This window comes from Haliotis asinina, chromosome 13 (genome assembly GCF_037392515.1).
Source record: "Haliotis asinina isolate JCU_RB_2024 chromosome 13, JCU_Hal_asi_v2, whole genome shotgun sequence".
Taxonomy (NCBI): Eukaryota; Metazoa; Mollusca; class Gastropoda; order Lepetellida; family Haliotidae; genus Haliotis; species Haliotis asinina.
In genome coordinates this window covers 34,294,434-34,318,730 of record NC_090292.1, presented here as the reverse complement: position 1 = coordinate 34,318,730, position 24,297 = coordinate 34,294,434, and the positions used below count along the sequence as shown (strand labels likewise).

General features: G+C 43.0%; 1 protein-coding gene across 3 annotated transcripts in view; it reads left to right on the top strand.

Moving 5' to 3' along the window:
* Positions 1 to 24,297, top strand: part of LOC137259820 (dymeclin-like) — a 30,783-nt gene extending 6,486 nt beyond the window's left edge. For 2 of the 3 annotated variants that reach the window (XM_067797437.1, XM_067797438.1), the window contains exons 4-16: positions 12 to 139; positions 1,854 to 1,962; positions 2,637 to 2,762; positions 2,975 to 3,108; positions 3,571 to 3,759; positions 4,571 to 4,752; positions 5,360 to 5,485; positions 15,478 to 15,591; positions 16,568 to 16,662; positions 17,021 to 17,129; positions 17,643 to 17,825; positions 18,107 to 18,220; positions 18,585 to 18,816. In XM_067797437.1, coding sequence (XP_067653538.1) covers positions 12 to 139; positions 1,854 to 1,962; positions 2,637 to 2,762; positions 2,975 to 3,108; positions 3,571 to 3,759; positions 4,571 to 4,752; positions 5,360 to 5,485; positions 15,478 to 15,591; positions 16,568 to 16,662; positions 17,021 to 17,129; positions 17,643 to 17,825; positions 18,107 to 18,220; positions 18,585 to 18,740 — 1,765 coding nt within the window. In that variant the 3' untranslated portion in view covers positions 18,741 to 18,816. Of the gene's footprint in view, positions 1 to 11; positions 140 to 1,853; positions 1,963 to 2,636; positions 2,763 to 2,974; positions 3,109 to 3,570; positions 3,760 to 4,570; positions 4,753 to 5,359; positions 5,486 to 15,477; positions 15,592 to 16,567; positions 16,663 to 17,020; positions 17,130 to 17,642; positions 17,826 to 18,106; positions 18,221 to 18,584 lie in introns of all 3 variants that reach the window. The other variant, XM_067797436.1, reaches the window with a different exon arrangement.

Here is a 24,297-nt window from a genome sequence, read left to right as displayed (position 1 = left end):
TGTGTCTCCAGCAACATCTTCATCTGGCAGACCTACAACGCCCTCTTCATCATCCGCAGTTTCTGTAAATACTTTGTGGAGCATTTGAGTGAAGAGTTAGTGTTACAACAGTTCGACTGCAAGCCTCCAGGAGAGAATGGTGAGTTCGCAGCAGACCTTGACACATATCCCTCATTCCTTTACAATGTTTACAGTTGATTGTCTTCACTTCAGAAGTGAAAAATACTGTAAATCATGAACTCTATACACAACCAAATAAATGTGAGTGTTCGGAGTAAAATGCTTCTTTGAATTAATGGGAGTAGACCTTTGTTTGAACTGAAATTAATGAAAACAATAGTGAACATTAATGCCAAGATTGTGGCTGGTTTGTTGTTTATCGTCACTCTCAGCAGTATGCCAGCTTTCCAGTATTTCGCAACAGTCTGTAAAGAATCAACACTGGACCAGACAGTCCACTAATCAACAGCATGAGCATCAATCTGCACAAGTGAGATATGATGGCATGTGCCCAAGATTGTGGACATGAAATGTCATTGGGTGGTATGTTTTCAGACCACATTGTTCACTTTGGCTAACATGAAGTGTGTTGCATCACACACACATTGTAAATACCCAGATGATGGCTCATGTTTAAGATAAATTTGTCTTCAGTAAACTAGTAACATGTTTTACAATACAGTTGTTCTCCATCATCTGAAAACCATTTGCAATAGGATAGTATGTGGGAGTAGTTTAATATTTGATTTAAATGCTGTGTTCACAAATTATGGTTTTATTTGCTTGACAGGTGATCTAACTTTCATGAAATCCGAAAGAGGTTCCACATAATCTGTATTCAACTGGGATAGGTTGAATCATGTACAAACATAGCACACGTTCCAAGTCTTACATCCATTCAGCACTTTGATGTCATGTGAAGTTGGGTATAATGTCGTACTTAAAATATTTCGCTTATATGACAAAGTGTATGCATGTGTATGTGTGGCTGCTTGTACTAGCCAGACTTAAGCTGGTTTTATAGTGCTAGCTCACTGAGACACCACGCCACAGTTAAGCGTGAATACTCCACTCAGACACATTATACTGTTTTCAAGTCATCCAGTCCTTGTTGTACCCATTAATGCCGAGTGCCAGGCAGGGACCAACAAGTAGCATATTTTTTAAGTCTTTTGATGTGACGTGGTCAGGGATGCTACCTTCCACTCTCTGGGTGGACGCTCTAGCCACTACACACAGAGTCTTCAGTTCAGTAGATCTCCTAAACTGTACATGCTCGCTTCATAACACTTGGTACACTTGTCAAGAATTGTCCCTAGATGTGCCTTTTGGGGTTACACTGTTGTGTGAAATTATTTTTGTTGTTTCCATAACAAGTTGAAATTGGTGGTTGTCCCCTTTTCCAGAGCAGAACTTTAAAACTTTTCGCAATTTCTTCACCAAACGTGGCACATAGATAGTTCTGGTGGTATAGAAGTGCCTTTTGGTAGGTTTAGCTATCTGAATGAAGTATTGTTTTTGTTTCCATGGCAACAAGTTCATCCTCCACTGAATTTGGTGGTATTGTTCTTTTCAGGAGCAGAATATTAAAACTTTGAAATACTCTCCTTCCACTCTGCCATCTGCACACCAAAGCGTTGACATTCTGTATTAATCATAGTTAGTACACATATTCATGAAGAGTATTTTGCTGTTGTGGGGAATATTGATGACTTTGTCCTCTTGTTGCTTATGTCCTTGGTTCTACCAGTGTGTAGTGAATGTGATACGACAACAGTTGTTACTTTATACATCTGGTTTGTTTGTCAGTATGCTCTGCTAAATTCTCAAAATAACTCTTGTCCACCCTGTAGTTGACAGCAACCTTGAAGGGGACATCAACGAAGTAGATCCAACAATAGGGGAGCTGGCGGAGAAGCTCATGTCATCCCTGGTGGAACTATTGGTGGATGTCCCAGTGTTGTAAGTATGCTGCTGTTGGTGGATGTCCACAGATGTCATATGTCACAAGTATCCAGCACATCCTCAGTAGGCTTATACTCGGTATTATTCATTACAAAATTACATCAGCTAACCTTCAAACGACATATGAACACCTAATCAAGCATGAGATGGCCAAATGGATTTAACCATTCAGACAGTGGCCACTGTTTAGGGTTTTGTCAGGATTTACAAAACAGACTGTTTCCTTATCCTGACTCATGAGATGAAGTAAATAAGCGTGAGTTAGGATTAGGATAAAATATCAATTTTATCATAAAAATGATAACATAACAAATAGTACAGACCCTCTGTTTAGTTAGGCTGGCATGCTGCGTAGCACAACCTATGTTTTAGATCATTGCAGTATGTAGACAAGTCAAACCAAGACCAGTGAAGATCCATGGCAGAATACGTCTTCAGCAAACCATGCTATGTGAAGATAACGGGATGGGGTTGTCAGACACGCTGACTTTTTTCACATGTGTCATAGGTTTTGGATTGTGCACATCGATTTCCATGCTGTTGATCACTGGGTTGTCTGACTCAGTTATTTAAAAGCCACCACCATATAGCTGGAACATTCCTGGGTGTGGCGTAAACAGACTTAACAAGAATATTTAGTTTTTTTATATAGTTTCCATTTTTTGTTTCAGGAACTTCACATATGCATTGCACCTTGAAACACTGAACACATTGCTGACGCTGCTGTCAATACAGATGTTCCATGCACAGCCTGCCAGCAAGTTCACCCTATATCGATTCATTATGGATGGAAGATGGTGAGTTACCTCCCTTAGCTGCCAACAGCATCTGAAAGTGAGTTTTCATCCTACATTCATGATGATTGATTCTGGTTCTTCACACTACAAGCATGCATATATATGATGTGTAATACCATACACAGGGGCCAGGGATAGTGTTCAGTGGTCATTCCGAAGACGCAGGGTTATTGCTATCTTAAAACTAATTGATTTGCATAATATGTTTTTAGTGCAATCCACGCCCCTGTGCTGATCAAGGCTCTCCTATGGAACTACATCAACCAGGAGAAGTGTCCTAGCGAACTCTACAAGAGTAGTGCTGATGGCACCAATACTTTCTACAACGTCACTGCAGCGGTTGCTTGTGAGTTATGGACAAGTTCTACCATTTAAATAATAATCTGTGACCTATTACTGTGTCCTAATTGAATTCTGCAAATCCATTTGTGAAGCATATGATGCAAAAATGTGAAATTCAACCAGAGATCGGTGCCACCTGCTGACATTCTCCATGACAGCTCCCTCTCTCACCAACCCACGAAGATCAGGGTTAGAAATGGTCTTCAGCAAACCATGCTTGTTGTAAGAGGTGGCTAACAGGATCAGGTGGTAAGACTCGCTGATTTTTTTGGCACATGACCCAATTGTTGAGATTGAAGTTCATGCTGTTGATCACTGGATTGTCTGGTCTAGACTCAGTTATTTACAAACACTGGCCTATATCTGAAATATTGCTCAACACTTCATTAAAGAACAACCCAACAACAACATCATCTGTTGAGTTTAAGTACGTAGTTGTCTCCTGACACCAGTGTTTGTTTTACAGCCAGTCTGTGGTCCGTGGTGACACTCGGTATGGGAAGCAGCCCAAAGAAAAAGGAGGAAGAGTTCTCGGAAACATTGTTAGCCAATCAGAGCCTTCTGTTCATACTGGTGCTAGCCAATCACTGCACCAGTGACTCAAGCTTGACCAATCCTTACAGAGAGGCTCTGTTTGCCTTCACAGACTCACAAGGTATGTGGTTTGATTGATATTGATCAGATCAAATAGGATGTAATTGCATCATTCTTGCTTTCTGATGACAGACAGGTTGTGTTGACACCAGTGCATACGTGATCTCACCATTTAATCTGACAACAGAAACTTACAAACCTTTGATTATCCTCGAAAGTCTCCAGTGTATATTTTCCAATAAGTCTCCACTATACCCTGGACATATCTATGGCTTGGCCCCATGATTTTATTCCCTCCCTGTGCTGGCTCCGCTTTCTCACAGCGATTTTATTACCTATCCAGGCTGGCTTTCAAACATTTGTCTATGCTAGAAAGTTTAGCATACCAATGAAAACTCACTTTCATTTCTTAAATTATCTAAATAATTAAACTTAGCAACACAATTGGTACAGGAGTTCTCTGAAAGAGGTAGAAGGAGTTCTTGCAAATATTTTTTTAAAGTTTCGGACCTGTCAGTTTGTCTGTATGACTTCCCCAAAGCTGCGAACAATGCTTTGTTGGTGCATCACTGGCAAGCTAGGTTGTAACGGCGCCTTAGTTGATTAGCAACCGTGAGAATGCGGAGTCAACAAAGGGAGGCCATAGATGCATCCAGGGTGTAGTGGATATTTTTTGGAACATCCACCCTGGAGATTTTCCAGGATGACCTTTGATGATCTGGTTTCATTTTAGGAGTAGTTATTGAGCAAATCGTGTTCTGAAAGTTTAACATTTGAAATCTGGAAGTAACTGTCCAGGCATCAAACAGTCTGTAGTGCCATGTGCCCTCATTTAGGGCTGGAGATATGCATTTAGTGCTGTCCATTTGCAGACACTTCGTCCATGAACCCTGTGATAGCCGGCCCTACGTTCAAGATGGACTTGGGTCGTCTGTATTCAACCCTGTGTTCCACACTGAGAGACGACCAGACTACGCTGTTGCTGTATCTTCTCATACACCAGAATATGTCCATGAAGGCCTTCATCCTGTCCCGGACCAACATAGACCAGCTGGTCAGTACATGATACTCCACATTCTCAACCTTCATGCTTACAATTCATTTACAAACATGGTTACACATGATGTTACAGTGTCATGTTACAAGTAATAACATTTGTCATGTTACAGATGATCATATTGTTGTCAGGTTACAGGTGATGAGACTGTTGTCATGTTACAGGTGATGACACATGTCTTGTTACAGATGATGCCACTTGTTAAGTTACAGGTGATGACACTTTTGACATTACAGGTGGTAAACCCTTCTCATGTTACAGATGATGACACATGTCATGTAATAGGTGATGGCACTTGTCACGTCACAGGTGATGACACTTCTCATGTTACAGGTTATAGCACTGTTTTCATGTTGTATATACTGTTGTCAAGTTACAGGGGATAAAAGTTGTCATGTTAACAGGTGTTACAGGTCGCAGCACTGTTGTCATGTCATATGTGCTGTTGTGATAACACCTGTCATGTTACAGGTGATGACACTTGTCATGTTACAGTTACATCACCATTGTCATGTTACAGGTTATGGAACTGTTGTGGTGGATTATATCACTGTTGCCCTGTTACAGGTGATGTCATGTTACTTGTGCTGTTGTCATGTTACAGGTGATGCCTCTACTTCACATCCTCTACCAAGCCCAGGAGCGCAATTCACACCACATCTACATGGCTCTCATTATATTGCTTGTACTTAGTGAAGACGAGGTGTTCAACAAAGCAGTCCATGAAATTGTGAGTACCTTACAGGGTTTACACCATACCAGTTTAGTTTCTACAGAATTTGCATGATAAATTCAGACAATGAATACATTTAAAAACAGTGCAGATTAAGGAATTTCATATAAGATAAGCTCTTGATGTGAAAGTATGGTTAAAATATTGATAGCTAAGTTGTTTCAAAACAAATTTTTCTTGACACACAGTGTCATGGAAAAGTGCCAAACTGAAAGTGGTGAGATAGCACAGCATTAAATTTTTAACTTACCTTACCATAGGTCTTATGCATATTACCTCAAGCTTCGCTAGAAGAGATCGGACAGTCGTTGATTCGCCATTCCCTAGATGGCTACCTCATGTAATCTACGAATGTAGTCACGGAAGTGACGTGATCTCCCCACTCGCGCAAGCGCGAACAATCCAAAAATCACTTTTACTTCTAGCGTTCGTCTGTTCGGACGTTTTTGGTTCGCTTAGTTTACCTACTTTGTGGTTCAATAAAGTTGTTTCCTCAGGGGTAGGTATGGTTTGTATCCCTTAGGTGTGCGTGTTAAGGTAAGTTATCTTTTAACTGCACTTACTTTGCTACCTCGTGTTACTTTTTTCTCTCACTTCGGGGTGGGTTCGCCCGCGTCGTGTGTGAGTGCGGCATGGCGTCCGTGGGGGTATTATATCTTGCTGGTTTTCTCCCTCCATGTGGTTTTCCATGTCGATTAGTATTTTTGCCAGGTTTCACTGCATTTATATGTTTTTTCGTGCCACGTTGCGATGTACGCAGGCAACCGTTTTGGTTGTTTGCCCTTCGCTGTCACGAGCTTACGGGCGTGCCTACTTTATAGTGGGGGTGCGTTGGTGCTGCATTTCTGGTATAGGGGTGTTTTTTCTACCTCCTAGCGTTGGTTTCAAGGCATTGTTATGTTTGTTTGTTGCACTTAACTGTGTATATCTCCCCAGTTTTGCACTATCTGCTTGGGGCAGGAATCGGCGAATATCCCCACCCTTGGTGCCCGGATTGTGCGTCTCTAGCCTGCTCTTTTGACGGACACTGCCAGTACTGCGAGGTGTTATTGGTGGCGGATTTCGAGAGTCGTCGTTGGGATCTCTGCCGGACGACCCTGACTTACAACCGCCTTCAACGCCTGTGCCGACGCCTGGGATGGGGCGTTCGTCTGTGACGCCTATACGCTTGTCCCCGGAACCACCTCGCTCGGATTCCATCGTGGATCTGTTTTCATCCAGATGCCTTGTCTCATCCGGAAGTCCAGAGGTTCCTGCGCTCTCTCCTGACGCCCGGTGCTGCTGCGATGCCAGCGTCTCGACATCTCGACACCAGCGCCTATGCCAACACCAGCGCCTTTGCTTACGCCAGCGTCTATGCCAGCGCCTGTGTTTGTGCCTATACCTATGTCTACGCCAGGGCCTATGTCTACGCCAGTGCCTATGCCTACGCCAGCACCTATGTCTACGCCAGCGCCAGAGGCTGTGCTTGCGCTAGTGACTACGCCAGCGCCTATGCCTACGCCAGCGCCTATGTCTACGCCAGCGCCAGCGCCTGTGCTTGCGCCAGTGCCTATGCCTATGCCTACGCCAGCGTCTGTCTACACCAGCGCCAGAGGCTGTGCTTGCGCTAGTGCCTATACCTACGCCAGCGCCTATGCCGACGCCGGACCCTATGCCAGCGCCAGCGCCAGCGCCTGCGCCTTACCGTATACCCAGGGTGTTGCATACGTTGTCCAGGGAAGAGGTTTTACAACGACAGTTGGATGAAGGGCGCGCTCGGCGCTTGGAGGCAGAGCGCTCTCGGCGCAGATCGCGCTCCAGGTTCCCTGGGAGTCGGTGATCCTGTACCCTCCACAGTAGTCTTTGTCGGCGCTCTCGGTCCCCGCTACGCCCTTTGAATGAGGACTCTCGCTTTACTACCAGGTGAAGACGGTGCTTGCGCTCCCAGTCCATATCACCTCGACGCTCCTCTAGAACTCGGCGTTTGCGGTCGCCGGAACCACCTTGGATCTCGTCCAAGGAATCTGCTGCTCATGCATCGACTTGGTCTCCTACGTCGCGGCGTGATTCGAATTCCGTTTCCTATGAGGACCTGGAAGAACAGGTTTTTGGCCCGGACTTCGACGAGGAGGCAGGAGGCGACGGCGATGGTGATGGCACTTAACTACCCTTATCAGTCGTCTTCGAGTGGATTGCTGACAGGTTACCGTACTGCCCTTCACCTTCGGCTAATTCCAACAACCCTGCAGCACTTCATTTATCGCCGGAGTTACTCATAGCGCCTGATCCTATGGTGGCGGACGCCGTGGCTGTATTAGATGCGGTCTTTGAAAAATTGTCATCTAATCCGAATTTCTAAGTGTGTAAATCCAAGAAGTCAGATTACAAGATACACAGCCTGGTTTTCGCGGACAGCGTGGCGGTCTTGGTTGAATCTATGTAGCGGTTATTGGGCTCCTCGCAGCTCTCTTACAGAGTGCAGGATTCTAAGCGGGTGACCATTGAGACTGAACTCAAGCGGATGCTTAAACCGTTGTCTGCTCTGGTGTCAGCTACCTCGGCGACGGCGATGGACTTGTCTGAAGACAACGCCTCGAGGATTGATCACCGTACCAGATATTCCTCTGCTGGTAGGCGTGAGACTGGGTGTCCTTTGGAGGGACTGGCTGCATCCTCGAAGATCCTTACTTTACAATTTGTCTACATATACTTCAAGCGGAGAAAGTTTTCTTTCACGTGCTTTACGCATTGTGTCACGAAGATTTTTCGAGACAACTACAAAGTGCCACGCCTAACTACACCTCTTATTATAGAGAGGGCAGCATTTATCTTCGGGGAAAATTCCAACACATGTACTTGGAAAGCAATTTGTCTACGTCCGTTTCAAGCGGCGGAAGGGTTTTCGCGCTTTACTCCTTTAGACACGTGCTCGCCATACAGCATGGTTACTGTTAAGCCTACAGGCTAGCAGGGTATCACCGTTTACAAGATTTATGGTGATTAGTTACCTGCTACACCGGTGACGTCACGTCTACATTTTGATTGGTCCCCGAGAGACAACGCCCTGCAAAGGATCCCAGGACGTTACATCTACGATCTGATTGGTCATCGAGGGACAACGCCCTGCGCAGAATGTGTTGTTATTATTCTAGTGTAAGGAAGTTGTCTGCAGTGACTTAGTCATTTACGATGGAAAGATGTCGTTACACTCTAGACTAGCAGTCTACAGCGGCATTGGATTTCTCTACTCGGCATAGAGATCCTCTAACAGTAGTCTCAACGCTGCCTATCAGGAAGGCGTGCAGCGATGTATGGCAGTTTCTGATCGGACAGACAGCCAGCTATAAATAGACTTCCTTGAAATGTCAACACATTCATAATGAACAGCGTGGTTATTCTGAAGTCGAAGAATGACGCATCTTTACGGCATACAAGATTATCTTGAGAGGGGTGGACTTCATTATCAGGCTATTAAGTCAGCTTGGATGACTAACTAACTCCGCGGGAGTTGATTCATCACATCGCCGTCCCAGGTTCGGGGGTCGAAGTTCAAGGCGATGTTAAAAGCAAGCTGTACTCTGTCCGTTATCACTATGTCCGTGATAATGTCTACTCGATTTGCTCACGTCACCTTAGGATATGATCAGACGTAGACGTCTACTATTACGTCTATGACAGCGTTTTCTTGATCATGATTTCAAGACAGGTTTACGACTTTGGACGTCTTGACTCCACACCAGTGGTAGACTCGCCGGTCAATGTTGGAACTTGCATATTAGAGCCGTCATTCAACAACCATCTTTAGGTTGACACGTCTCTACCAGGATTGAGTGCCTATCTAGTCAAGGAGGTTGCAGCAAGATTCTGGGGGAGTGGAGCTCTATCTCTTCACATCACCCAGTTGAAGATAAGCGGTGATGCATGTCTATTATTGGCTGACAGCACCGAGAGACAAGCTACTGATGATCCATTCGGTCAACTCAATAGTAGCTCTCTAGGTAAACAAGGGTCAAGGAGACCACGACCTCTACTACACTTGTCGTTTCTACCCTTCGACGTGGTCGAGTCTGATCCTCCATATAAAAGCATCTCACACACCAGGAGCCTGCATCTTCATGGCAGACGCCTTATCTCGCCCCCTATGTCTATCTCCAACAGAGAATATGTTGTGTCGAGAGACGTTTCAAATATCGGCTTCCAGAGTGGGACCAATTGTTGTACCATCCTCACAATTGGACACTGCACCTGGATCCGTCACGGTTTCATCTTTGCGCCTGGACCATCTGTGATAGTCTTGAGGGCCAAGGGGTACTCATCTCAAGTGGCGAAATTAATCACCCTGGAGCACAGGGTTTCCACTCAGTCACTTTATGGACCTGCAGGCGTGGGCGATCGACACGATCCTGCGACTGCTTTTGGTCGCACCTTGGTGGCCAGCCAGGCCATGGTTCCCCGACCTGCGTCATCTCGCCAGCGGAGAGTCGTACCAGCTCCCAGATTAGTTACGTCTGCTTCGACATCCGCACAGTTGGCAGCTGCATCCGGACCCACTGAGATTTCATCTTCACAGTTGGGTCATCTGCAGAAGGCAATAAGAGTTAAGGGCTACTCCTCGTGCGCGGCAAGCGTCCTAGCTTGTACGCATCGAATGTCCACTAGGTCCTTATATGACGACAAGTGGCGCTCATTTGAGAGTTTTTGCGCTCAAAGATCGCAAGACCCTATGACAGCTTCTCCACAGTATTTAACGAACTTCCTCCTGTTCCTGCATAACTGCAAGCATCTTAGAGGCAGTACCTTGGGGACTTATCTGTCGGCTTTGAACTCTATTCGATTAAAGCAGATAAACAGATTTCCAAGGTACCAGATTTTATTGCGCTACTCAAGGCCTGCAAATTGGAGGACCGGAAAGTTAAGCTTCGTCCTCTAGTTTGGGACCTCAACATCGTCCTACAACATCTTAGAGGACCTCCGTATAAGCCTTTAGAGGAAGCCTCCTTCGTGTATTTGTCTCAAAAAAAAAAGGACGGTCTTCATTCTAGTGTTAGCGCTACTGCTGATAGAGCTAGTGGAATTCATGCCCTGGACGTCACGCAGGTTCGCTTGGATCAGTCGAGGCATGGACCAGCCCACTTGGGTCTCCTGTGAGATTTTGTGGCCAAGAATCAGCTCCCTGGACAGCCAGACAGACTGTTCTCCATTCCTCTGTCATCTGCAGTCTTGGGACAACATGACTTGGAAGAGGAGCTGCTGTGTCTCGTTAGAGCCCTCAGATGTTACATCCGGAAGTTGGCTTCTAAGAGACGTTCCCCTAAAAGACTGTTCATCCCGCTTTCGACTACCTGCAAAGGGGAGGTGAACAGGAACACAGTCGCCTGATGGCTTCGATCTACGATCCTAGCGGCTTTTGATGCCAAGCGTCTACCTCATCCAGTGGCAAACATCCCACACGAGATCAGAGCGTTGGCATCTACCATGGCCCTCCATAGAAATTGCACAGTGCCACAAACTATGGAAGGCTGCTTTTGGGAGTCGTCGTCTACTGCCTTCGCTTCCAACTACCTGAGGGACTTGGCAGTTGAGGACATGGAGGGGGAGCTGCTGTGTCTCGTTTGAGCCCTCAGATGTTACATCCGGAAGTTGGCTTCTAAGAGACGTTCCCCTAAAAGACTGTTCATCCCGCTTTCGACTATCTGCAAGGGGAGGTGAACAGGAACACAGTCGCCTGATGGCTTCGATCTACGATCCTGGCGGCTTTTGATGCCAAGCGTCTACCTCATCCGGTGGCAGACAGCCCACACGAGATTAGAGCGTTGGCATCTACCATGGCCCTCCATAGAAATTGCACAATGCCACAAACTATGGAAGGCTGCTTTTGGAAGTTGTCGTCTACTGCCTTCGCTTCCCACTACCTGAGGGACTTGGCAGTTGAGGACATGGAGGGACTACAGTCTTTCAGTCCGTTGGTGGTTGCCCAGCAACTTACCCGGACGTCCGCCCATTAGGTAATAACACTGTTACTTACCGTTGGTCTTAAGATTAACCTCACCCTCAGGGTGCGTCGGTTTTTCTTTGGAGTTCCCTTGGGTTACTCTTTGTCCTGCTTCCAGGTTTGTCCTGTGACTGTTGGCATTGGTCTCCCAGGTTCTCCTAATGCATGTGCACTGGTTGCTGAGGGATGGTCCTCCGGAGTCCACACCACCATCCATCTGTCGAAGCCATATGCATAAGACCTATGGTAAGGTAAGTTAAAAATTTATTAAAATCTAAATATTTTAGATATTTAAATACTTACCTTACCATAGGGCGGTGACTCCCTCCCAACGCTGGATGCTCCTCCCCACTCTGGACTCTTCGGACCTTCCTGTTGCCAGTAAAAGTGATTTTTGGATTGTTCGCGCTTGCGCGAGTGGGGAGATCACGTCACTTCCGTGACTACATTCGTAGATTACATGAGGTAGCCATCTAGGGAATGGCGAATCAACGACTGTCTGATCTCTTCTAGCGAAGCTTGAGGTAATATGCATAAGACCTATGGTAAGGTAAGTATTTAAATATCTAAAATATTTAGATTTTAATAATTTGGGCATAAATCTTGTCATGCATCACAGTCGTTTGATGTGAATATTTAAAATATCACTTATTACCTGTGGATATATATTATTATTTTTCCTTATCGTCACTTACGCTTATTATGCTCATCTCCTCCCCCTATACGAAGATAGTGGAACACTTGAAATCCCTTGATACACTCACCCATTGGGAGCCTTCCTTTCCCGCCATTACGGTCACATGACCTGTGCTTGTCACTCTCTCCTTCATCACCCGAAGAGGATAGTTGGAGGCACACTTGGGTCCCAATACAGTGATAAGTTTTGCCTTTATTTCGGTCCTATAATCTAAATTATGTTTTATTCAGTTTTTAGATTGTAGATCTTCTTTATGTAAAGTTCACAAAATTTCTTGTGTTTTGGACACGTTTTTTCGTCAGCGTGGTTGATGAAAGGTGCTCTCCATGTAAATTACATCTGTCAGTGGTTGATCTGCATATAGTATCTAATTCATGCAAACCTATTCGTTTTCAACTGTTAGCTGTGGACTTTGCAAGAATTTATCTGATTCAGAATTTGCGTTATATTTATATTCTGTTCAAAGGTGTGCAGTAGACAAACAACGTAGGCTCTCACAAGTCATGTCTAAAAGGGTTGATTCTGCATCTTGTAACCGCATGTTAACAGTTGACATTCATCATTTTAGTGATCAGCCAGGCATACCCTGGAGGTATGGTCGAGATACCAGTGAATTGTTGTCTAGATCTCAGAAGAGAACACCGTCAGAATCGGGATGTCTCAAGCTAAGAAGTTAAAGTTTTCAACTGCTAGACCTCCGCTGAAACAACACTCCACGACTACTTCTAAGTCTTTCAGTGATGAAATTGTCCCTCCCAATAAATATCACATATATGACGAACATCCACTACTACTTCCCGAGGTACAGATTGTCAGTACGCAGGATCAACAAGCAGTCTCTGCTAGACCTTCAGTAACTACGTCATCTACTACTATCTATGCAGACATTTACAATGTCTACACTCAACAGTCACTGGACACCAGCCTCTTCGTGCAACAATTCACCACTCATATGATTAACTTGATGGATCGCTGTTTGGAAGAGGAACGGAAACATCATTCAGCAGCTACAGCTACAGTCACCCGGCTTGATGGATCCACTGGATGAAGAAGAAGCATCGTAAGCATGTTTCCATTCACAGAAGTCATCGCCATTAGCTGTATCCTCATGTCGCAGTATGGATGATGTTCTTTCCATCAACTCGCCGCGTGCTTGCACTCGTAGATCGCACAAGCATTCAGTGTCTATGTCCCCAGTTCGTTGTCTTTATCAGATATGGACTGAAGTAGGAAAGAGCAAAGGTACTCACGAAATGGTAGTCATTCCAGGGATACTTACAGATAGGAGGACCATGATGACACTCTCTGCATGGACATTGTTTCCCACTCACGCGTCCACTTGCTGAAGGATGAAGATGGATATCACTGATCTCCATCACTGGAGGAAGCCCTCTTCTCGTACTCCGAGATTACATCTTGGATCACGAATGGATTACTCTCGCCATAGAAGGATTCCAATGAAGCTCATACCTATATGATGAGTAATGAGGACATCAATACTTTGACATTTCCGCAGATTGCGCCGATATCCACCATCCCATAGTCTTTGTCAAAAGCCTATCAGACAGCGAATAAGTATCAGCAACAACACATCCAGGCCTTCAACATTCGTTGATTCCCACTTCATCAGATGGAGCCTTTTATGAAAGCGTCTGAAGTAGACAGAGGGTGTCACTGGCATTCACCAATTTGGATCACTTGTTGTTGCATAACAACTAAAGGTTCAACACAAGGGTGCTGAGTTTCACTCACCCTTTTATCACATGACCTGTTGAGACCAAGATGTTCTATGGAGTATAATGGTGGAGAGTCCATGCACATGTCCTCAACAGGGTAGTATGAGTGATTATGACCCTGTACGACTACTCATAATGAAGATACTCGTGCATGAAAAAGGGTCTCGAATGGTCTTGATAGATATCTTGACATGCAGTTGCACTAGACACTAACAGGACGCCAGCTGTTCTGTATATCATCACGTTCCAGTCAACGAAAGCTTCAAGGGAAGACAAGTTCAACTGGACAGGATCCCACCTATTTCACAGATGAATATTGGAAGAACAGGACTGAACTACCGCCGTTATAGTTCCCGAAGGGAGGAAGTACTAGACGTACTGATAGGGCAGTCAACACAATGACCTGTTATATAGCCTGACCCACCTCCATTTCTGTAAGCATAATAAGCATGAGTCAGGATAAGGAAAATATGTAATTTTCTGAATAAAATTGATATTTAATACTTATCCTGACTCAAAGCGTCGAGCCCTCCCAACACCCCCTCTCAAACACACTAAATTCACAGTAATTCTCCTGTCGTGCTTATGGGAGGGAGGCTTCCTGTGAGTGAGTGTATTGTACGTCCACTTCAAAAGAAGAGAATTTCAAGTGTTCCACCATCTTTGCATAGGAGGAGGAGATAAGCATAATATGCATGAGTCAGGATCAGTATAAAATATTAGTTTTATTCAGAAAATTACATTTTTCCATTCTACTTTTGTACCATAATCCACCTGCAGCCCTTAGTTCTAATCCACACAATGAACTATTTCTCTAAGCTGAGCGAGAACACTATCTTCAGTTTCACTGTCAACACAGTAATCAATTCAGTAATAAGACAACTGAGAAAAGCCCTGTCATGTGGTAATTAGGAGACAAACATGATGTGTTGACCAATTTCCTGATGTCATTGAATATTTGAAGCACATTTGGAACCAATGATGTTCAACTGAAATATTTCTTGCTTCAAATACTTGATACCAATGATAGCACCAAGTTACTGACCAACCCAATGTTTATTTACATTGTAAACACAAAAGGAAACTAAAAGGTCCACAAGCACTTTTCTGTCTGCACTCATTGACTTCTAGTACAGGTATAGCAGTGAAGTGTCATCAGCCATCTGTTTTCGGCTGGTTTCCATGGGAACAGATGGAATCTGCTCATTTGTAACATCATTCTGACACAATATGATTTGAATGATGTATGCCTTTGAGTTAATAACCAATCCAAGGCTTCTGTTCATACTGGTGAAAGCCAATTACTGCTGGTAGATAAGGCTGGAGTCATTAGTGACAAGAAGTGTCGTTGTTATTTAAATTGTACTGTAATGGTCATCTATATCTCTTTGTTGATGAACATGTTTGAGTGATCATGAGCTGCTGGTGCTTCCGTATTGGTGCAGCCACCATCACCCATCATGTAGGTTTTTTGAACCTCTTCTCACTGTCATTCTTGATGGAACAGAGAGAACACCATAATACTATTCTCAGTCACAGTATGGTACCACAGGATTAAAACCAACATGTGGATATATTTCAGAATCTGAAGAATATCCTGTGGTTCAAGGAGCGACCACTGACGGAGATCTCACTGGGAGGACTTCTCATACTTGTTGTGATACGGACAGTCCAGTTCAACATGACTCGCATGAGGGTGAGTATGTTAGAACCTCTAACCCATCAGCAGGTAATTGCCCTTGCCAGACCGGACTGAAGATTCCTATGTATCTTTCAAATTGGACTTAGTGGAGAAACAGTTGGAACAGGGGAGGTAATCAGGTCCTTCAAATTGGAATTACCTCCCTTTGATTGCTAACCAAAGCTTTGTCATGTTTTCAATAGACTGCATTTAAATACTATACAGTGCTAAACATGTGCTCTACATGAAAAATTAACAAGCGCTGAGTTTGTGTTTTTTCCTAGTTCAGGAGTTATACAGTTGTAGATTTTGTATTTCAAAGATAGTGATAGGTTCAACTTTGCAAAGTGTAATTCTGTATATATCGAGATAAGCTTCAAAATGCCATATATTATACCAGGCTGTTAATATCCTGGTGGAACAAATTTCCCCTGAGTTTCTGCTTGTTTGACTCAGTAGTTAAGTTGATCAGGTTGGTTATGTGACATCACTGTACTTACCTTGGTGCTTTTTCTATAAATGTATCCGCCAACAATGGAGCAAATCTATCATTTATAACATCTTTATTTATATTGCATGCATAATTAATTTGAAAATACAGCTATATCCATTGAAACTTCCGAAATTCAAAATGAGGCCTTCTAAGCTCTGCAGTTTGCTAGTATGTCCGTGTGCGTGTGAAACTCTTAAAATACTAATATGAATCACTGTATTGGAGCTTCACGGAGTTACACTTGATGTATGGAGTTTAGCATCAAATCCGTTTGGCTGTTAATATGTCAAAGAGAAGGGTTATGGACTTTTTCACTTCTGGATATTGGCCCACACTTCCTAAAGTTAGAGGCCAACTGGCCCATTCATGAAATTCCTGGCTGCAGCACTGCAAACCTCAGGAGACCTAAAAGGATGACGGTGAATTTTTTTCATGAGTGCAGTCTGGAGAAACACCTCTGATGTAGAACATGCTACATGCATGCAGTTGTATTTCCAGGACAAGTACCTTCACACCAACTGTCTGGCGGCCTTGGCCAACATGTCCTCCCAGTTTGCCAACCTACACCAGTTTGTGGCACAGAAGATAGTCAGGTAGGTTCTCTACACATGCTCCCGTGGGCATTCTTGGAGTTCACACATTCCCAGCAGTCTAGATGTTTTTAAGGCTGGATGGGTCATGCGGTCAGTTACTTCAGCATACATGGACTGAATGTAACGATGCTCACAGCAGTGTCTCAGTCAGAAAGCAGGCTAATGTGTTGTGGCATAACTTCAACGTTCCACTTTCCATAGGCATACATGAGGACGATCTTTTGATATACTGAAATAAACAGTAGTCTGGGGTTCCGTCAATTGACATGTATGTTATGCTGTTGCTTGGTGCATCGTGAACTGATGTGTGTGTTGTTTCTCAGACTAGTGTCATTATGTGATGTGTTTTGTGTTGCAGCCTGTTCGCCCAGCTGTGTAAGAAACACAGTCGCCTGGTGGAGCAGATTCGACAAGTTGGAGCAGGGGAGGTGGAGCAGGGTGAAGATGAAGACTCAGAGCAGATCTTTGTGAGTACTTCAGCTTTCAGCACATATTCTTCATATTGGGCAGGGTATTACTATCAAATATTACCTCTGATAACATAGTTTTACTGTAGTGTTCACTCAGCCTATCTCATTATACTTATCCTCTGCAAGGTGTTAGGATTACAGCATTTCTAAATAATGCAGCTTGAACCATGTTTTGTTTGAGTGAGACTGACCATGATGGCTGGCATGATTGTGATTGACCAACAGCATGATTGATAGACCAGATATATTCTGCCAGCGTAATGACTGTGTCCCAGTCTACTCTGGTGATCTTTACTCATACTATCCTGCTGACCTTGACCCGTACCTCACTAGTGACTTTGACTCATACTATCCTGCTGACCTTAACCGATACGTCACTGGTGAACTTGACTCATACTAACCTGTGGACCCAGACCGAGCCTAAACTGGTGATCTTGAGACCAACTACCTGTTGACCTTGGCCCAGACTAACCTGCTGACCTTACCAGCTTAGAGACTTCTATGTTGCAGATGCAAGACATGACAGCCCTGCAGGAAGTGATCCGGATGGTATTGGAGATCCTCAACTCATGCCTCACAACTTCACTCCACCATAACCCAAACCTCATCTACACCCTCCTGTACAACCGCAACCTGTTTGAGCAGTTCCACACACACCCTATCTTCCAGGACATAATTCAGAACATTGACACGGTCAGTTGAGTGTAATGATTTGTAAACATCATTCATAACTCTGTCTCCCTGTTTTAGTTGAATGGTTGTCAATTTGTAGGCTGTGTAAACAGATAAGGGATAATTATAACCATCATGACTCCCTACTGTATCGAGACTGTCATCTAGCTGTAAGCTGCCTACTGTATAGGGACTATGATCTGGGTGTAGGCTACCTGCTGTATACAGACTCATCTAGCTTTTGGCTGACCTACTGTATATAGACATTCTGGCCTAGCTGTAATGGCTGTCATGTGTTGCAGGTGCTGTCTTTCTTCTCATCAAGGCTGGAGCAGAATGGGAAGAACCTGTCCCCAGCCGATGTACTTGAGTCCATCAAGGAAGGGGCGCTGCAGTTCCGCCGGGACAGACTGAAGGTAGCAGTAGTCAAAACGTCCCCTGGTTCATGCTGTTACATCTCAGTGACATGGACCACTGTTCCTGTCGTTAACCACACTATGCCAGATCAAACTCACAGGCCAGTGTAGCTGGATCATTGCAGATTGTTGTACCAAGCACACGCTTACTTTAGAATGGAGTCTTATCCTGCTTATCTACATTGTAACTCTGAGATGGATCAAATAATATATCTTATCGTTATATCTTATAAGTCTCTGTTGAAAATTAAATAACTAATTTTCTATACCTGTACTAAATAAGAGTCATTGAGGAAAAATGAACTGCCGCCTTTACTCTTACAATGCTTGATAAAATACATCTATCTTCGTCTTGTGTCTGCAGAAGTTCCCAGAGCTGAAGTTCAAGTATGTGGAGGAGGACTCCCCCGAGGAGTTCTTCATCCCCTACATCTGGTCCCTTGTCTACCACTCCTCCAACATGTATTTCAACGCCACACGCATCGTTCTCTTCTCCCTCTCTGCTAACGCCGAGTCCTGAGTCCTACGCCAGGGAACGCCCTCCTCCCCAGTGTCGTCGTAGTCACATCCCCTGTGAGAAGTCATATTTTATATGTTTCGCTCACAGACATTAAGAGTTACATTTTGAAATCTCAGTGTTATTGTGTATTTAGAATATTTAGTGGGATGTAAAATTTACTCAAGGGAAAACAAATGTAAGGTTGCTTGGAAAAGATGTTGATGATAGTTGGTTCTTGAAGATGTTCAGGTTATTGTTGTGTTTTACTATGGTGTCATCGGAAGGAAGGTGTTAGTCTTTGAAAGATTGTCACACTCAGCAGCACAGCTTACTGGAATTTCCACATTGGATCCTGTAGGAGTGAATAAGGTTTTTACACAGCTTTTAGCAATATTCCAGCAATATCATGGCCCAGGACACCAGAAATGGGCTTCACACATTGTACCCATGTGAATCAAACTCAAGAGTTATGTGTAATAAGTTAGTGCTTTAGCCACCAGGTTCCGCCACTGCCCCAGATCCTGTAGGACTGCAACAATCCAATGGGCACATTGAAGAAACATGACACTTACATGACACATGTTAAAAAAAGCTTCTTGTGTAATTTGTTTTTTTTTATTACATTCAGTGTTTGTGCCTGTTGTTTCCTATACCTTTCCTGGGGTATAATTTTCACAGGAGAGACAAATAGGCATATTTCTGCAAAATGTGTAATTATGCCAACTGGTGCCAACTTTTCCATGATCACAGAATAGCATTTCATCAAGAGCTGCTACCCTCATTAGCTGTGGAGGATTCTGTGTATGCTGTGCCTTTCTTCTGATCTCTAGACATTAACGTTATTAAAACTGGTAGTGAGAGTCCAGGAACACAAGAGTTGTGAAATCCTGCCATTGTTACAGCTGATTTGGTGCTTACAGTTGGGAAGGGGGAGGTGGGGAGGGGCAGCCCATAAAGATCAGGGTTAGAATTGATCTTCACAAAACCAATACTTGTCGTAAGAGGCGACTAACAGAATCGGGTGGTCATGCCCACTGACTTGGTTTACGCTTGTCATCGTATCCTAATTGTGATAATTGATGCTCATGCTCTTGATCACAGGATTGTCTGGTCCATATTTATTTACAGACCACTTCCATATGCCTGAAATATTGGTGAGTGTGCATAAAACTTAAGTCCCTCACTCACGCACTATAGTTTGGGTATCCTTACTTTAATGGGACAGAACTTAGTAATGGGTTTAATGATGGTTGATGTGGAGTCATATTTGTGTGTGTTTAAGTGGTTTTACCTGTCCAAGTGGGTAACCAAGCTTGACTGTGTTTCACTTTTGTTTTTGACTGAGGTTTTAAGCTGAGCTGTTGACATTGTTTTTTAAGTTTTGAATGATGGGGAGAGGAGCATGGTCGCAAGTCTGACTATTACCACGAACTCATGATTGTGTTCGCAGAGATTCCTTCTCTAGTCAGCTTCATACCAATACTCTGGGTTCCACCAATGTCTACTACACCTACAACCGGCATCACTTGAAGCTTTTCTTCAATATTAAGCTGACATCAGGGGCAGATCAGAATATGTTGTCTCAGAGGAGCATTTCCCTTGGATTTTATGATTTAACCACCACCAGCACCCCACCCCCTCTTCTCCAGAAACCAGGATCCACCCCTGTATGTGATATGTTTGGAGGCAGCATTCAACCCAGTACTCATAAAATACTATGTTAATCCAAAATAGTTTGCAGTGCAACAGCCTTTTAATGTAGTGAATTAGAAATTCAAATGTGGCTTGATTTTCACTTAAGATATGGACGTAAGGTTTAATGTTTATGTTGCAATCTCATGTTGTATTCTGTTGCTACAATCTATCCAGAAAACATTCTCAAGATGTCTCAGACAATTGAGTCAAGTACAAATCTGAGGTATTTATTTGAAGATCAAGACACCATGTTTATTGGATGTTAGTGCATGCGCACTTACCAGGTGCACAGTTCAGGGATAAGGGCTGTCTTTATAACATTTGTCACAATTGTCAACACGCCTTTGTTGTAATCATTGTCGTCATCATTGTTATCATCTATTTTTGACTTGTTATCTGAACCCTCACACAATGTTTGAGGGGGTAACATAAAAGAAAATTCATGAGTTCAAATTCAAGTCTAGACCTTCGTTTTTATTAATATTCTAGTAATATATTTAGTTTCTTCTTGAAGTTGAGTCAAAGTTTGATAGTCTTCTCTGTTTATGGGTGGAATTCTGCAAACATAATATATTAATTACCATATATTACCTTAGATAAGCCAATCTCATTGATATGCCAAGGTCCTATCTTGACCATTAAAATCAGTATCAAAATATTATGTTTCATATATAAGTCAACCACCCAAGCTTTGCTCATCTTTTCGTTATGATCAACCATCGGCTATAGTGTGAAAAGATCCATATTGAATTGCACATTTATCCTCCGATATTTATAGCTTCAGTCAGCTTTATTCACAGCAATCACTATCATATTGCATCTACTCATGTCTCAAAATGAAGTGTAGTTGACAGAAAATGGATATGTGTACATATTTTGTTTCACTAATAGTCAGACTGATTCAGTGTAAGAGACCTTTCAATATGTCCCTCTAAACCACAGGACCAGTGACTGGACAGTAATTAGTAGTCCTGTCTCTACTTCACTGGTCCACTAGACTGATTGTCAATGTAAAGCTGTTTCCTGTTTTCCATGCGCTTCAGCTTTATTTGAATCCTCACAAAAATATCTGATCTCACTTTCTAATTTAAAGACAATTTTACTTATTTATTTACTTATTTAGATGGCAAATATTTCACAAATTTTGCGCACTATGGCTTTGTTTGCTCCTCAGAATTGGCTTATCTATGGTAATGTGCAGTGAGCATTTGTTTGAGAATGTTTTGCTGGGGCCAGATCAGTTCACATGTCGTTTCCTACCTGAACAGTGTTAACTGTTCAATGATCAATATTACAATAGACGTGCATGATGGGATTCAAACATGGCGTGGATGTTCAGATGATAAGGTCGTTGGTCTATTTATAGCAATGAATGTGATACATAGCCAAGCAGTTATATTTTGTACTGTACATAATGACTCTGACAGCTTACAGAACAACACTGCAGACTTGTAAATATTTGTAACATCCCTAGATGTTCAGACTTCAGCCTTACACAGGCTGTGTCACTTGTGCCATGGGTTACTCTCACTCATGTGTTTGTGGTAATATACTGAAAGAAACAAATAAAGGATCAGAGGAAAATGCCAGTTTTCCTTTGATATTTCAGTTTTTCACCACCAGCTTCGAATGGCGCTGTAGGAGGAAATCTGCGAATACATAAAGGAACAGCGCCATGAAGTGGTGTTCCCTTATATGTTTCCTTCAGTATATGTACCAGAAATCATTGGTTTTACTTGTTTTGTTTTGTACATATTGGTTGGATATTAATTTTATATGAGAATGAACCCCGGATCCTGGGCCCCATTTCACAAATCTGTTATAGCGTTATGACTGTCGGAAGTCTATGTTAAAGTAAAGAGAAACAGTCATAGGGCTATGCTAGCTTTGTGAAACAGCCCTTGGCAATTGGCTAACAACTGTTTACTAATCGTCCAATAGTTCTGACACCAGACTGTCATGTAGAGTGCTGGGTGATTGACAGGGATGTGTGATTGTACATAGCAACTGGTGGTGTTACCATGGTTACATACATATCTATTGTACATAATGTTGCTGTATATATTCCTTAAGGAGATGCTTATTCTTCACCATGGGCTGTTCTCGCAGCCTTATATAAAGGGACATAACTCCATTTCTACATTATTCTGTATTTTGTTGCATGGTATTTATGAAGAGGGAGTTAGATTAATCAAGGAACATATGTTCATATCTTTGAGACATTTGTTTCAGTAAAGATTGTATGCTGTATGGTTCTTTTTGCACAATGGCAATTTTCTAGTTTTGTGGTATGTTATTTCAATATGATCAAGAGTTTATTATATTCTGAACATTGCAGGCTGTAGCTTTGTCTGGGGAAGAACTGAGGTGTTCAGTCAAAGTTCTTTGTTGATGACAAACTGAGATGAGACACAGACATGCTGTTAGGTTGTGCTGTTACCAGTTGTTGTTGTTACAGTGCCATGTTGAGGTGTGTTTCTGTCCAGCTTAGGGTACATGTTTACACAAGGGTGATTTCTCCTTTAGCTCACCTGATCATATCTCAAAATGCACATCTGATCATCATTACCCTGGTTAAGCTGAGGTGCCTGTTAGGCGTAAGAAGGTTAATAGGCTCATGAGTTATTCCACCAGGTATCTTTTTTCTGCTGTGTAAGCAGAGGCAATTTTTAACAAACTCACTTAAGTTGAGACCATATGTATCACATGTGCATCATTGTGGGGCAGGACTGAAGTCCTAGAAACTCACAGGAGTCAAGCTGTCACACAAGGTCAGTCACCTCCATGGACTGTTTGCTCCCAGCCTTCCTAACTTCAACTGATTTGTGACCTGAGTGAGTGAGTTGATGTTATCTACAACATGGCACCTGTTCAGTGGCAGTGGTGCCTGTAAACATTAGTTCCCTCACTGGAACAGCGAGGCTGAGGCGTACTGATGGCACTATAATCTGTCACAGAGATTTGTGGAATTCAACTTTCAGTGTGGCTGCCACTGATGTTTGCTGACATTTTAGAAATGTTTGTGAAACTACTCAAAGGAAACAACATTTAACTAGTTGACGAGTTTGTGTAGTTACTCATAACATGATAGATTTCTTTTTGAATCCTGTCTTGGGTTTGATGTGTCCATTCTTAGCGTCACAAGTATGTACAGCTGCCACACTCCTATGTCTGCTGGAAACTTCACACCTTCAGTAAGAACTACAAGATACTATTTTATTACGAATCAGGCATTCAACACAAAGTGATTCTTCACCAGAGTAGATCTTTGGACAAATGCAGCTTATTAAAAAAGGGGTGCACAATTCATTTTGACATGTGTTCACAAGAGTTTCAATGGGCAAAACAGTCTCTATTTAGATTTACCATTCCAACACAGAGTTCTGTGAGAGCATGGCATGTGAGGTTTACTGGAAGTGTTTCTTTAAATTATTAACCCAGTTTCCAGGCCTTCAGACTAGCACTATGGGCACCTGTGGGAATTTGTTATTGAGAATTTTTTATGTGTTGGTTGTTCCCCTATATTGTCACAATGGGTCCCATTTCTTTTTACTGAGTCTGTCTGAAACCTGGGACTGTCTAAGCATTGAGATCACTCCGTGGAACACGTTCCTGGTACAGTGCCTGCATAGATGACGCGTGGCCTTGCCTTGCATGAGTTTGGAGGTTACCATAGCAATTTTTGAGTGGGATAAATTGAGGGTCTTGTGAATATACTTTAGACATTGCTTATGTGTAATTTCTTTCTGTGACTGAAACAAGAATATTTTATTAGAATATTGCATTTTATGAAGTTTATCTCCTAATTATTGGTGAATGACTTGTGCATCATGAAAGATTGTATTTAAATGGTATTTCGTACATAAAATAATGTATATTTAAA